At 36.2% G+C, this 16,664-nt stretch overlaps 1 protein-coding gene across 1 annotated transcript in view; it reads right to left on the bottom strand.

Annotated features, from left to right (window-relative positions):
• Positions 1-11,042, bottom strand: part of LOC127799228 (long chain acyl-CoA synthetase 9, chloroplastic) — a 55,063-nt gene extending 44,021 nt beyond the window's left edge. Inside the window, exons 1-7 of the mRNA XM_052333046.1 lie at positions 10,829-11,042; positions 9,268-9,735; positions 8,915-8,995; positions 3,497-3,763; positions 2,350-2,481; positions 2,027-2,200; positions 1,631-1,860 (exon numbers count right to left, since the gene is read on the bottom strand). Coding sequence (XP_052189006.1) covers positions 1,631-1,860; positions 2,027-2,200; positions 2,350-2,481; positions 3,497-3,763; positions 8,915-8,995; positions 9,268-9,714 — 1,331 coding nt within the window. The 5' untranslated portion in view covers positions 9,715-9,735; positions 10,829-11,042. The remainder of the gene's footprint in view (positions 1-1,630; positions 1,861-2,026; positions 2,201-2,349; positions 2,482-3,496; positions 3,764-8,914; positions 8,996-9,267; positions 9,736-10,828) is intronic.
• Positions 11,043-16,664: the final 5,622 nt, after the last annotated feature.

Below are 16,664 nucleotides of genomic sequence, written 5' to 3'. Positions count from 1 at the left end.
TGTCTAGGGTGCATTCACATCGATTATTGGCTGTGATCTATATTCAGAATTTGAAGGAGACTCCTAGAGCAGTTCCGTTGATTCTCAATTGCTGCGTTTTCGATTGTGATTCTCGGCTGACAATTAAGACGGTCTAAAGGACTCTTGGAGGCCGATCAAGTCGCTGTAAGTGTGCAATTTTTTCTGTTGTTACAATAAACTTGGTCTTGAAGCATAACAGTGGCTGCAATTGTCACAGCCCTAGGGTTTGGCTAGGGTTGTGATAGGAATTTGGAGGGATTTAAGAAGAGAAAGCAGAACGGGAGGGAGATTTAGAATTGAAACAGAGAGAATTGGGGAGGAAAGAGAAGAAGAATTGAGAGAGAGAATAGAGTTTAAAATTCATTTCATCAATTCAAGCGTATCCTCCCATCCGTTTACATAGCCCTATATAGGCATATTTGCTTCTAACTAACTGCATAACAGCACCCATGTGCTTATAACCAATAGCTAAAATATCTAAAATATCTTCTAACAACTATTATCAACCTATTACTATATTGCCCCTCAATAGATTCTTGGGTCATGACATAGTGTTACTGAGAGAAGATCTATGTCAGGCTACTGCACCTTCGTGGGAGGTAATCTTGTCACTTAGAGGAACAAAAATCAAAACGTGGTGGCCAAAAGTAGTGCTGAAGCTGAATTTCGTTCGGGAGCCCACAAGATTTGTGAGGTTATGTGGATAAAGAGGTTACTTGAAGACTTAAAGGTCTCCGCTTCCTTATTGGCTAAGGTTTATTGTGATAATAAGATGCAATTTCCATTGCCCACAATCCGATACTTCATGACAGGACTAAGCATGTAGAGGTAGATAAGCACTTTCTTAAGGAGAAAATTGATAATGGGATAATCTGTATGCCTTACATTCTAACAGCTAATCAAGTCGCCAATGTTCTTACAAAGGGATTACACAAAAAATTAGTTTGAAAAATTAGTGAGCAAGTTTGCCATGGAATATATCTTCAAACCAGCTTGAGGGTGAATGTAGAAATGGAAAAAAGCTAATTTCCTTCTTTAACTAATGGGAATTATCTCCAATCTAAGTAATTGATATCCCAAATCACTTCCTTGATTGATAAAGTATATTGTAGGAATATTATGTATATTCTTCTTTCCTTTTTTATTCTTTCCTATTATGTTGTACTCTTCCTCTATAAGAAAAAAGAGGAATAAGTGTATTTGCAGTACGGAAAATAGAGAACTTTATTTCTCCATCTCCTTAGTTTATAAATACTCATAGAACTACAATAACATTAGAAATTTCCCATCTCTTGCTTTCTGTTAAGCATTATTATTATTATTATTATTATTATTATTATTATTATTATTATTATTATTATTATTATTATTATTATTATTTGTTGATGTGGGGGGCAGGGGGGAGAGGTGGATTTCCACTCATCAAATTTGATCAACAGTAGAATGGTCAACAGTAGAATGGTCTTTCAAAGGTGAGTTTAGAGCACTTAGGAGAATAAATGCTTCCAAATATTAAACACATAAAGCCAGTGGTAAGTTAACAAAAACATCATAACATTAGGTAATTTTAAATGTGAAGAACAAACAAAATATATGATATTGTACTAACCCAAGACAAATGTTAATAAATCTCTGAGTGTCACCAGAAAGAGGAGCGCCACCAGACAGCACGAAACGGATGCGGCCACCCAAAATTGCTCTAACCTTTCTAAACACAAGAAAGTTCCACAGAAGCCTTTCTAGTCCCCATGCCCCAAACCAACTTCCATTCATTGCAGATAACCGCCGTGCATAAGCCAAATCAAACAGTGTCTTTGATAGTCCACCAGTTGCAACAATCTAAAGATTTAGCAAGATTTTTACATAAACAGCCTTGTTTAGAGAAGCCAAACAAATAGATAAATAAATAGAAGTCTGCAGTGAAATATATAGAAGATAGTTTACAGACATGTGTTATATACATATATGCAAATATAAATGCAAGTGCAAGAAAATTTTTATAGACCTTCTTCTGCACGCCATCTCTAACCCGATCAAGAATTGCTGGGACGGCTGTCATCAATGTAGGCCTTAACATAGAAGCATCCCCTTTTGTCCCCTTCTTTATCTTGTTTGATGTATCAGTAAGAGTCAAAGGGGAACCATATCCTATTGAACTACCAACAGCAGCTATAACATTCTGTAAGACAAAATGAATTCTCAAAATACTCTTACACAAGCAAGGATTCACCATCAAATGAGATAAATATGGCCATCAAACTATTCCAATTAAATCAAGCAAAAAATATATATATTACAATTACAAAGATCCTCAGTGATTTAACATACCTCAGCAGCTAACTCAAGGATATGAGCCAAGGGTAGGTATGCTAAATAAACATCCTTGCTTCGAAGGCCAGGAACAATTGTCATGACCGCAGAAACTGTCGCTAGAACATTGCCATGTGTCATCATTACTCCCTGTATGAGTTGGAAGTTATACTAATGATTTATTATCCCTACTAATATATCTAGTAAGGCTTTATTGAGCATTTCAGATAGATTTTCAAAAACAAAATCACACAAAATAGGTAAGGAAAAAAAAAATAGAGGTTCAGGTTTTTGCAGAATAAAAGACCAAGAATAGCATACAGGCTTTAAAGTTCTAATCAGATACATCCATTGATTTATGGACCATATCAACCGATATGTTCAAATACAATCAGGACAATGGATATGTTCAGATACACCCAGGACACAACAGGGTCCACCAATATATACATATTGCTTCACTGTTGCATAAACCCACTGACAAGCAATTGCGAAATCTCTCAGGCAACCTCTTTTAGATAGTTGAATTTGCATATCTTAGGCCCCTAAAACCTCCAACCTCTTAGGAAATTTATTGCACAGCTTAGACCCTTAGAACCACAACCAGACCTATTAGGGCAAGCCACACCAAGATTCTTCAAATAGTCAACCTACTCAGTATTTGAATCTCTCTCCAAAAATGAACAATATTTCATCTAATTAGCCAAAAAATTGCTCAGTGATAATTTCACACGCTTAAAAGAAAATCAAAATGGAAAGTCCAGAAGCTTGTCATGCATGCCCAGAAGCTTGTCAAAACAGAAACATGTGTATCATACATACCCAGAAGCTTGTCACTGCACTCAACTCAAGAAAGTCCTTGCAGAACTATTTGGAATTGTCAACAAGACAATTTATTCAACACACCTCCACATGTCATGCATATTAGAAGTTCTTTTCTTTTTTGATTTTTATTATTATTCTGTTTTTCACTTTCACTAGCAACCTTGTGCATATATATGATTATTGAAATTTAATGAAATAACAGAGCTCCTAACAGGAAGGGAGCAGTATGATAAGTGATTTCTATAATACTGAAAATTATAATAATCACAATAATGGTATCAGAATGAGTCTATGATATATAGACAAACATGCATATATATACAGATAGATCTTTACCAACCTTAGGTAAACCAGTGCTCCCACTTGTATACATTATGACTGCAATGTCAGCTGGAAGAGGTAAGTCCGCATCAACAGGATTCTCTAGGCCTAGTCTTTCTATTTCAGAAAATGAAGTGATTGTCCAGTTCCTGCTTTCAGTTGATGAGGCATTTGATGGGATCTCACCATCCATGCATATAATACGCTTTACCGTGTCAAGTTGCCCACTTATCTCCAAAAGTTTCTTCAGTTCTTTGTGCCCACAAATCACAGTTGTGACCTCCGTCTGAAGAATATGTTAACAATGATAAAATGCCACGGTAAAGAGAATGAGTCCACAACTAAAGAATGGTTGTAGGAGGAGGAGGGGAATGATGAGCAGTTAGTTGTTAGGTACAAGTTTTGAACATAGAAACATATTGACATCATGCAATTAATCTTTCCACGTCTGATAATGAAAATTGAAGTTGTCTCAACCATAAAAGCTAAAGACCCAATATTAAATCAGGATTCACCAAAAAATGTAAGTACTACTTGAAAAAAGTTTAAGAATTCAAGAAGCTAAAATTGTAAATTTAAGGAACAACATATCAAAATAATTTATTGAGAAAGTGCTGCATCAAATAAAGGGCAAGCATTTTTCACAACATAAGCAGAAATCACCTAAGTGGTAGCAAACAGTGCATGATTAAATGGAAGGATAAACTTCTATTTTATGTTTTTCCTATTTTCAAATGCATAATAAGGTTATTAACAACTTCCCCAAGTCATAGCATCTTTCACCATATAAACCGAAATTACCTTAGTGGTACCATACAGTGCATGATTAATGCAAGGAGAAACTTTTTTATTTTTTTCAATTTTCAAATGCATGATAGGTTAGTACAACCTCCAAAGTCATCTTTGTCCCCAACACCATTATTCCCTGATGCAGGAGCATATAATTTTCCTAATTACTTATGTTATCTTGCTTTTGTTTCATTTAGCACTACAATTCTGTTTTAATTTTATGTAAGTGGTCATCGACTAGCATGTGACTTATTAGTTGGTAAAGAGTTGGATGTTTAAGATTAGATGGGATAGAGTTTTAATCAAGCTGGGGTTAAAAGCGTAGCAGTTAGCCTAATATAAATAGTCATTTAGGACTACTGCAAGTAGCCATTACTTTGTAAACAAAGAATTAGAGGTTTTCAGATCCTAGAATCCAAGTTCTAGGTTCTAGTTTCAATCTCACCTAATTTAGACTATTCTTCTACTGTGTTTTGCTGCCTTTCTCTATTCTCACCCTACATCAACTAGTGTCAGAGCAACATAATTCAAAGATTAGGTTAGGGATTTCAACTAAAGTCATGGTTGGACAGGCTAGGGGACATTGACGAGGCAGGCAAGGCCAGCAACCAGAATTGCTGAGATGTGGTTTATGATTGAGGATTTGTTGTGAGCTGTACATGCTTTCTGAGGCAACAACCTCTGGGAGCCCATATAGAGAAGAGAACCTGGAACAACCACTTCCCCTTTGACTTACCAGAAGGTGGTCTTAAGGATGAAAATGGAGATAAAGAATATACGAAACCCTTTCATCATGCAGCTGGAACCACAAATCAAGTGACAAAAGGTGGGTTGGAAGAGTGTTGTTACATACCATAGAGTTGAACAGTAGAGGAATCGAGGTGGAAGTAGCTGATTTTCATAGAAAGATTAATGAAAAAGATTAATACTCGTTATAGTTATGAATTTGAATGACTTAAGTACCAGTAGCAGCAGCTGCAATAATTTGGCAGTAGTAGGGCTTCAATGAGGATCAAATTCCAGGGTAAAGACAGCATTTTGACCTCAATTATGTTATGAACAACCACCTGAACTAGGATTGCTACTTACATGATTATGAATTGAAGAGTAATAAATATAATTTAGGGCCATTGGGTAGGCCTTCCAATTTCAGTTTTCTGTTTGCATTTTCATTATTTTGGAAGCCAAAAGAAGAAATGGTATTTGATTGCTTGTTTTTAGTTTTCAAAAATTTTGAAAAACTTTAGGAACGTTAAAAAACAAATGAAAACAATAAAAAACATGTGCACAAAATTTTCCATTTCATTTCATTTCTTCCCCTCCCCATGGATAGCAACTTATGTTATCAAAGAAGTCACTGAACTCCGAACCCCACCTAAGACTCACAAGGATGTCAACTACTCTTATACCATTCCCAGGCAAGGTCTAGGAGCTCAGTAATGACCACTGTGGAGTTGCTTGACTTGGGTGACTTTACAAGCCATGGAGAGAAGGGAAAGGAAAAGAAAAAGGAAACAAAAAATAAAAAAAAAATAAATGAAACAAACTACAGTTACTGAACATGTTAAGTTATCCCTTTCTTTAAAGGAAAAAAAAAAAAAGTTGCACAAAGAATTGAAACCTAAAACAGTTAAGAGAAAATGGAAAATTGGAAGGAATTCTTTTTTAAAATACTACAATTTAAGAACTTATTTAAAAAAAAATACTACCAGTTTTAAACTGTTTAGTATAATACTACACTTTCTTCCAAGTCAGCATCCAGTTCCAGCATGGCAGATCGTAGCCGGACCAGACTCGCCAGTGTCATCAGCAAGCCTAGTTGTAATTGTTGTATCATATTTTTTTGTATATGAGAAAATGTGTCTTATGCAAAACCTATCTTAGAATGAAAAATCATGATTGTGAAATTCATATTTTGAAATAAGCTTTCATATTTCGAAACATGCATGAATAGTCTTTGGCGCGAATGCTTAAATGTTTGAAAAAATCCAAGTTCATGTTTGATGTTTTGAAACCAAGTTTCTATGTTTCGAAACACTGTTCTACTATGTTTCTATATATGTTTCGAAATGCACTTTGTCTAGGTTCCAATGTTTGCTGAATCTGTATATCATATTTCGAAACTTACCTTAGCATGTTTTGAAACCTATGTCTCCGTCAGCAGAGCATTTATATATTTTGAGTTGCATATGTTTTGAAAGAAATTTTTGAAATATGTTTCGAAACCTCCTATCTATGTTTCAAAACCTCTGACACTTTGTCCGAGGTATATTTTCAAAACCAAGAAGCATGGGAGCTGAATGTTTGTTTAATCTAAAAAGCTTTCAGAATCATTTTCAAATGATTTCTCCATGCCCTGCAAACTCATTTCTTAAATGGCTAAGTGGAGACCATTTTTATATCTTAATGGTCATGAGATTCCTTAAGTATATGTCTCCCACTTGTTTGTGTCTCTAAGTGCTAAGTTGAGCTGGAAGCCTGGATGTTTCGAAACCTGATGTGTGTGTTTCAAAACCCTGGTCTATTTTTGTGATGTTTTGAAACACAGTTTGCATGTTTCGAAACCTAGCTTTCTGATCTTGTCTCTAATGGCTATTTTTAGTCAGATCTTTATTTCTTGATATATATAGCAGGTCTTTGAAAATAAAAAGACAATCATGCATACACAAGAACAGAAGAGAACAAGCACTTACTCATGTATACATTCTCAAGAGACACAAGTTACACTCACAAGCACATGTGAAAGAAAACAGTTGACAAAGCATTCAACAAAAATCCATTCCATCTATTCCTAAGTGTGTGGTGTGGTGTGAAAAAGGAGAAGCGAGCTAAAGCATTCAAAGTCTCTTTCAACTAAGCTCTCCTATTCTCAAACCAAAGAGGTTTGTACAGCCATATTGGTAAGACGTTTTCATTACATAAATCTACTGGGCTGTAAGAGATAAACTTTATTTATCTTGTTTAAGTTGTAAGGTTTGAGTTGAGCCTAAAACTCATTGTGGAAAGATTTTAGTTGAGCCTAAAACTCACATGTTGTAAGGTTCGAGTTTAGCCCGAAAAAACTCATGTGGTGAAGGTTTGAGTTAAGCCATAAAAACTCATTGTGTAAAGGTTTTAGGGTGAACCGCGGTAAAACCCTTGATGAGTTTGATCGCTAGTGAAAGTGATTGTAGTTGAAAATCCTTTAAGTGGGTAAGCTTGAAGGTAGTGGAGTAGGCGAGTGTCAAACCACTATAAATCTCGTGTGCACTTATTTTGATTATTTCACTTGCTTACTATTATTGCCTATGCTGTCAAAAAAATTATTTTTTAAAAGCTAAAGAAGTTTCGAAATAAGCAAATCAGAGAGTAAGATTTCAAAACATATTATAGTAGGTTTCGAAACATACCTGCCAGTAAGTTTGATTTCAAAACATGCTCATCTATATTTCGAAACATACTTAATAGAAAGGTTAGTTTCGAAACATACTCCTTCTAGTTTCGAAACCTAGTGTCCTGCAAGCAAAAGTTTATTAAGTTATCGAAAATTTACCCAAATCTCAATTCACCCCCCCCCTCCCTCTCTCAGGATATATTTGTCATTATATAGAACTAACAGTAACTCGCTAGTCGCAGTGGCTAGTTACTACTCACCACGTTGACCAGTGAGTTACTATTCCCCAAAGCGTTGAAAGCTGTGTGTGTGTGTGTGAGAGAGAGAGAAAGAGAGAGAGCAGAGGAGCAGGTGGCAACTGAGTCTCTGCCAGAGGTGGAGCTGGGGCTTGGGCTAGGCAATCCAGGGAAGATTACCAAAACAAGGGACGCACTGCAGCATGCAGGTTGCTAGGTTTACATTTTAACAATTAATTACTAAAAACAATTAGAAATAGCGGGGCACAATTGAATGAATCATTGGCTTCCCATGACCTCATTATCTTTATTTACAGGCCTTTGATTTGTCTAATGTCACGACATAGATGCATGAAACATGCCCATCTCAGCAGCAGCCAAGCCATCAACTGCCACAAGGAGAAGAAAAACTACAAAGAATAAGACACAAAACAAGGAGACCTAAGAATAGTTAATAACTCGCCACTGCGACAGGCGAGTTTTTCTGGTCCCACTACAGTCTCCCTTCCAATGCGGATGCTGACTTGGAAGACCATGGAATATTTTGCTAAATAGTTTGAAAATTGTAGTATTTTTTAAATATGTTTTCAAATTGTAGTATTTGAAAAAAAAAACAAAAAAACAAATTGGAATCTCTATCAAACACCTCATTAAGCTATTGTCAGGTTTGATGACTGAACAGCAATTTGAAGTTAAGCAACGCATGTACATCTTACTAATCCCCATATGCTTCCCAACCAAATAATACTCCAAAAATGTATCCTGTCAGCACAGTTGATCAAGTAACAACAAATTATTGTTTGTTTTGACGGCATTCTATTCTCTAGACCACTGAAGTTCACAAAGAGGAAAAGATAAGAATGTCCACCTTTTTCCAAATAATTCTCAAAATAACTTCTGATTATTTTCAGCAGTCTCAAATAAGCTTTTGATTGCATAAGTACTCACAAAAACCTGGATTGTATAGTGACATGCAGAAGTAAGCAAGTACACAGTGTACATCTGTACTTATTTGTGTGAAGTGAGAATGAAAGAGAACCTCATTTAATGAGTGACACAGAGCCTCCTCCCCCAAAGATGCATATATGGTAACCACAGTAATATTGCGCCGAAAGCAACCCTGACAAAACAAACCACATTTTCAATGACATAGAAAAGACATTACTGGAAATAGAATTCAAATCATAAAAGTAAGAAAATTAGAAAGTGCAAGATACATCATTGTCTTTACTTGTCTTTACTTTTATAGAATTCAATTACATTCCAGAAAACAAGAATGAAAAAATGTATGGCAGACTCAGTTATCACTTCTAATAAAAATTTGGTCAACAGGGTTCACCAAATGTATCAGCAGCTGAACTGTTTAATGTACTAGCACAGTAAGGTGAGCACCTGCAGTGCAACAAACCATTCTTCTCGCGTATCAGCAAAGATTGCAGCCCGTTCTTCCCTTCTATGCCCAACTTGTGCCAAACCGGAAGCAAAATTGCACACAACTTCAAAGACTTCGCCATAGCTCAACCACTCATAATCCCCCAAATGAAGTTTCTCAAAAGTCCTTCCATCTTCAGCCTTCTCCATCTCTCTTGAAATCAATCTTCGAGTTCCAAGAAACCTTTTGTTCTGGAACTGCTTACATGATTGCTCAAAAAGATCTGCAAGCGTTGAGATACCTTCCCATGCTGTTGTCACAGGGGAGGTAAAACGAAAGTTTCGAATTGCATACCCAGGCTCCCCACCAACATCAGCAGCCAACCCTCGTTTCTTCCCATTCTTGGAATTCCGAAGCAAAAGAGTAAATACAAGAGGAACAAGGATGCCTACAATATAAGCACTCATCTTCGAACAAACGTGCAGCTCCTGCAGAGCCAACAAATTTAAATCTACTAGAGGAGCATTATAACCACTCAGATCAACCAATAGAAATGGTTGTAAGAGCAAGCAAGAACTCAAAGAAGAAAGTAAAACAAGTTTTAAAAGGAGCAAGCAATAATGTGACAAATTTATCCCAGCAAAAATGAAGTGTTAGCTGTAGTCTCAACCACCTTCACTTCAATCACTGCCCCATGCAAGAAACGCCTACACAGGGGTCTACTTACAGTAGTCTTTCTTTCCTATAAACTCACATTATCTCATAAATATGTGCTTAACTTTAGGTGATTAAAGATGAATGTACTAAACAGATTGCGTGTCTGACAGACATAATCAACTTTTAATTAAAGATTAATGCTCAATTTAAGTCATGAAGATAATAATATCACTTAACGTTAAACAAATTGCGTATTAGAACTTAATAAATAGATTATGATTATTTAAAAAAAGAAAATAAGTCCTTCAGTGCTACCATAATTCTAGGACTTCTCAATTTTTACTTCTTATTTTTATCCAACCGCAGCTGAAAATTGCCAATAGTCTCATAGTAGATTAATGTGTTTTTAGCAAATAAAGTATCTCAGTCCATTACTTTATGAAGAAAGATTACAAGATTTATTATGCGATTCTAGACATGAATAAAACAATCAATTCAATGCCAAATGCTATCCTTAAACAGTAATGAAAGAAATCTGTTTGAAACAAAAGGTAAACAAATTAAATAAAGTACGAGTAGGATCACGTGCAAGGCCTTCCACTATAATGACATTGATGGCGTGGGCATCAAGCAGCATTATTCTTATATAGTATCTAATATCAGATTATAGCAACACTCCTACTATTGAAGCTAGAGGCTGGACTACATTCCGGCAGTCAAATACACTTAATAACCCAATTCAGAAAACAAGCAATTTGAATTTCCAACAGCACGAGCACAATGAAGCCCACTACAAGCAAAGCACAGAGAAAGCAACGAATCAACTAAAAGCTCAAGCTTTAAATCTTCAAAAAGCCAAAGAAATCAAAAAGAAAAAACCCATTTTGAAAAATCAGCTGAATGATCAAGAAAGTGAAAACACACCTCCAAATTCCGATTTCGGAAAGTAAGACCAAATTCAGATGGCCAGCATTAGAGGAGCCCAAAAGAATGAGGTGAAAATTAGGGCTTTTGAGAGAAGGGCATGAAGAAGCCAAAGCCTGAAGGAAAGCGGTGCTAAATAGAAGCTGGGCTGGACGGAGGGATCGAGAGCAGAGGAGTTGGAGTCTCAGAACAAGTTAAGTTTTGAAAGGTTCTATTTTTCCTGTTGGCAATATAAATGAACGTACAGAATTGGGAGAAAATGACGTTTTGAGGGCCATACACGTGGACAGTTGGGTTCCAAGTGTACAGAATCTGAGCCCTCCAAAGGAATTAGACGCAGAGTCCTGGATGCGGTGCGGCGCATGAGGGCCATACGCTTCCTCCCCTTTTTCTCTTTCTTTTTTTTTCCCCTAAATTTCCATTAAAACTTTTAGGAAGAATCAAATCAATAGGCAGATTCGACCTAAACAATGTCTGGTTGCAATCACAGTTTGCCAACAAATTAAATAAGCTGTTGATTTAGAGATTTTTTATTTAGAAAGAAATAATTTAGAATCATAAATTTAGGACTCATTTGTTTTTATCTTTGAAACAAATTAAGTTATATGAAAACGAAAACAATACGAAACAAAAATGGTGAAACGTTATTTTTCAAAAAAATAAGATATAGAAATGTAAGAGAAAATAGATAAATAAAAAAATATAAAGATATTTTTATAAATATAATCTTTAATATAAAAATTGTAAAAATTTATTATTCAATCAAAAAATAAACATAAACTTCATAACGAATTCAAATAAATTCTGAAAACAAATTTTAAAAAAAAAATAGTTAAAAACGAAAAAAAATTATTTCTATTTGTGGATCAATATTTTCCTAATATTGCACAATAGTCATGAAAAATTTTTAAATTACAAAAGTAACCCGAAAACGTTTTTTAGTGTTTAGAAAATGTCGAAACGGTGCTCTTACAAAAAATTCTTGCATCATAGGCAATAGGTAGGTTCTTATGACAATAAAAAATAAAAATATCATTTATTTAGGGGTTTATGGATTATGGTCATGACTAGAATATGAAGATTGATGGAAAAAATTATTACGTGATCATTGTAAAATAAAAGAATTTGTAAATGTTCATAAAATTGATAAATTCGGTATGATTTTACAATTTCTTATCTAAAATTTGAAGTTATGGTCATGGATGTGAAGTGATATGCCCAACAAATATTAGAAAACAAATATGGGTCAAATACATGAAAGAGACAAAAATGAAGTAAGAAATGGGAGAACAAGTAGATGTCGAGACCCCACTCGTCTCAACCGAGAGATTCTCGGTTGAGAATCAAGAGTCTCTCAATTCAAATATGGCCACAACCAAAAGCCTCTCGGTTCAAATAACTGGTTGCCACAACCGAGACTCTCTCGACTCAAAGATCCTTCAGCACTTATTCAACCCCTAAGTCAAATATGATGCTCAATATGCTGAGAATATACCAAAAATATGCCATCCGAGAAATTCGAGATGGCTGCCACGTATTCCCATTCTACTTCCTCTATAAATAGGAGACTTGCCTCCTCACTTAGGTATGCCCATTCATTTGTTGAGACTCTATTTTGCTCTCAAACTTGAACTAACTTAAGCATTAGAAAGTTTGTGTAGGGTCACCTGTACCTCTCACCGTTTGTTCATTTTCTAAGCCCAATCGGCTGTCAAGTATGCCTATTCATTTGTTGAGACTCTATTTTACTCTCAAACTTGAACTGACTTAAGCATCAAAAAGTTTGCACGGGGTCACTCGCGCATTTCACCGTTTGTTTATTTTTCGAGGCCTAGTCAATTCTCAAGTATGCCCATTCATTTGTTGAGACTCTATTTTACTCCCAAACTTGAACTGACTTAAGCATCAGAGAGTTTGCGTAGGATCACCCGCGCCTCTCACCGTTTGTTCATTTTCCAAGCCCAGTCGGTTCTCAAGGCCCAGTCGGTTCTTAAGGCCTAGTCAATTTTCAAGGCCAATCAGTTCTCAAGACCTAGTCGATTATTTCAGGGCAATTGGTTATTTAAGGCTCCTATTCATTAGCATCAACAAGTCATTGTCCCTCAAGGCCCTATGATCATTTTTCAGCTTCCTAATTATTTTTAGACTCTTGATAATCTTTATACTTGGACGTCAATCTTGTTTTCCTATATTATAAATTCACTGTTGTAACTTGGCAACAACAATTGGCGTCGTCTGTGGGAAAGTGCAATAAAAAGTCAAATAAAGAACACTATCAATGGCTACCACCTGGGGTAATTGATAGACTTTCTCTCAAGGCGTTGAAATTCGCCCTTCTTCATGAGACTCGCAAAATCCCAAAGGGATGCCCTGGCCTCCACTTGGCTTTCAACAACAAGGGAGTCTTCAGTGAACTCCATTTGATCCCCAACCACAAGTAGAGACACAACCACCTCCACCAAGTTCTCAACACTAGATGAATCAGCATCAACCCCACCATCAGTCTGAACCGTCACAACAGGCTCCTCCCATTGTCTCTTAGGCAGACTATAAGGCATTGCAGCAATAACATATCAAAAGAATGCAAGCCTTATGAGACATGGTTGTAATACTTCAAAGTATGGTTCCTGGTACAACACTACCGGCAAAACTGGGAAGATTTATACCTTAAACAACACCGCCAAGGAAAACTCAATCAAGAGATAAGGAACTTGACTCTTATCAAGAAGCTGTGTCCGAAACTCACTCTCAGTCCTCACCCCACCAAGGTAATTGCTCAAAGCTCTCATCACGGGACCCTAACGCCTCCCCACGACCAAATCGAGAGCGTAAGATGGATTACCAAAGAGAGAGAGGTGGTAGGCGGAGCCTAAAGGGTGAAAGACAACTAGAAGTTGTTGAAAACACGCTCACAGGTGGAAAACAAAGCCCCGCTAGGAATTCAACACCAAGAAATATAGGAGCTGACAATAATACCGTAATGAGTATGCGAAATGACATGAAAAAAGTAACAGAAGAAATGCTAGAATAGAAAAAATTTGTCCCGACTATTGAAGAGCAGCCTTGAAAGAAATCCTTGTTCACCCAAAGCATATTAGGGAAGACATTGCCCAAAAAGTTTAAAATGCCACAAATTACCCTATATACTAGTAAGGATGACCCGGATGATCATGTTGAGAATTATGAATCGTTGATGGTACTTCACAAGTGGGATGACGAAATTATGTGTCAAGCGTTTTCGCTAACTCTAATAGGGCATGCCCGAACTTGGTTCAAAGGATTACTTAAAGCATCCATTTCATCATTTGCACAATTGAGAACAAAATTCGTTAAAGCCTTTGTAATTAATAGTCGTAAAAAGAGAGATGTGATGCATTTTCTCAGCATTCAACAGGAACTAAAGAAACCCTACGATAGCATGTGGATAGATTTCAAAATGCCACTTTTGAAAATCAAAACCTATCTCTCGAAATGGAAATATATGCTATGATGCAAAGGGCATGATTAACATGCTTCCAAGAATCGTTATCCTTGGATCCCCCAAAATCCTTGACGGACTTATTTGCTAGAGCAAACAAGTACATACTCCACACTGAAGTTGTGAGAATGATGGTAGGAGGAGAAGATAGAGAACAAAAAAGAAAAGAGCAAGAAAGTGAAAAGAACTCTACCAGACAACAAGAAAATGTGCGGATATTAGACGCACCAAGATTTCAATTTAATCACTATGCTTGTAACACCCCGCTTTTCCCAAGCGCGGAGTTATCTGAGGATTTCAAGAATATTTTTTTCAACATACACTTAACGTACATACACTCAATCCAATACACATAAATCAACCCCTAACAATCCCATTCTACCTTCTCAGTGTATCAAACTTAATAATCAATAAGATAAGACAGGTAATAACATCATAGATGTGGAAGCAAGATCGAAACCTCAAATGATACATAATTGTGATACTTTTATTTATAACATAGAAATCGTATCATCATTTAACATCACATTTTCTAAACAAAATACATAGAGACTCGTCCCTCAAAAATAACAACTGAATACCTCAAACATATTCAAAACCTACTAAAGATCACCTATGTAACAACAACTACATCTCGCTAACCTCATTTCCCTTGGCGCCGCTACTTTCACCTGCAACGTTTGAATATTTCAGGGACATAGTCCAAATTAGATGTTGAATCATCTAAGTGAGGGTTCAAAACATTTTCATGAATATATGCAAGACCATGAATAAAATGACAAATCTCAACATGTCCCACCCCAAGAGAATCCCATACAACGCTTAACCCATACCTCAGTAAAAGAGCAATCTCTCTAAAGACAACATAACCATATTAACGCATTGGCATAACACAATCCTAGTTTAAGAGGGCCAACATCAACGCATCTCTCCGACATCTTGGGAACAATCATTACCACTTCCGCCATAGGAGGGTCAACATCAAAGCAGTAATCTGGCTCACCACAATCACTTTAGAGATTACGTTCCTACTCAAAAGCATCTCGAAAACACTACCCATTTCCACACACATGCTAATGCCATAACCACAACATGTAATCATGCAAATGACATTTCAATGCCCGTATTTCAATGCACATGTAAGAAAATATTTTGGATGAACCATCCACATGAAATCAACCCATCATAGGTTAAACCATTTGAAATCAACCATTCACATGCCCAAACCATTTGCATGAAACGAAATCAAGTATTTCGATAAGAATACTCACATGAAACCAACTAAAAACCATTTGCTTGAAAACAAACCAGGACTAGGGTTGAACCACTCACAATAATCCAAGTTTTTATGTAGGAACACTCACCATATAACCAAACTTTGGTTAGGAACTCTTACCTTGAAGGTTTATCTTTCGAAGTTATTGTTTACGGCAACTGGGCCTAAGTTTCTGTAGAAAACACGAGTTTCAGCCTCCAATATTTTTATATAAGGTTGAAAGGAATTAAGTGGGGAGAATAACTAGAAAATTTCAAGGCAAGAGGGCCCCACACGCGCCCTGGGAAGGTTGCCCTGAAAGAAAAGCATGATCGCTACGGGGCAAACAGTGTAGTTCAAAATTTTTGAACTTACCCCGATCCCGATGATTGGATCAACGTCGAAATCAAATCATTCACATACAAATAAATAAATCTAACCTTTAGATTATCGAGTCGTTCGCGGATTTGAGCCGTCCAAGCGTCTGGCCTCTAACTCGTGATACGCGGCACGCGTCCGTTGGCAAGGAGAGCGGAATAGGAGTGCTAGCTCCTTCTCCTTTGCGCGGCTTGTGTATGGACGGTAAAAGAACGCCCACGTTTCAAATCGATGCAAAAAAGAAACGGGGAAGAGTGAACGGCAATACGTTTTTCAACTCTTGAAAAATGACACCAAAAATCACCCACACTTTGGGCAACCCATAAAGGGATATTTATAGTGAAATATCCTAGGGTTTCTAAAACTCTAATGGATTGGACTACCCCATTAATTCTAATTTAATTAGAATATTAAGTGGGCTTATTCTAGTCCAACGAGAAATATAATTAAATGGTCCAAATCCTTTTATAGGTTTAAATAAAATATTTTGGCCCAAATCTAATTCAAGTCCAAATATAATATTTAATAGTTAGCCCAAATCTAATTTGGTCCAAATATAATATTTATTTTAATATTTGGCCCAAATCCAATTTAGTCCAAATATAATATTTAATTTAATATTTGGCCCAAATCTAATTTAGTCCAAATATTAACTTAAGCCCCAAAATATTTTATTTCCTATTTGCCACTCCAACAAATAGAAAATTATTAAATTAGAAACTCCT

Source organism: Diospyros lotus, chromosome 4 (genome assembly GCF_014633365.1).
Source record: "Diospyros lotus cultivar Yz01 chromosome 4, ASM1463336v1, whole genome shotgun sequence".
NCBI classification, from domain to species: Eukaryota; Viridiplantae; Streptophyta; class Magnoliopsida; order Ericales; family Ebenaceae; genus Diospyros; species Diospyros lotus.
The sequence above is the reverse complement of the archived record's forward strand: the minus strand, read 5'-3'. Positions and strand labels throughout refer to the sequence as shown.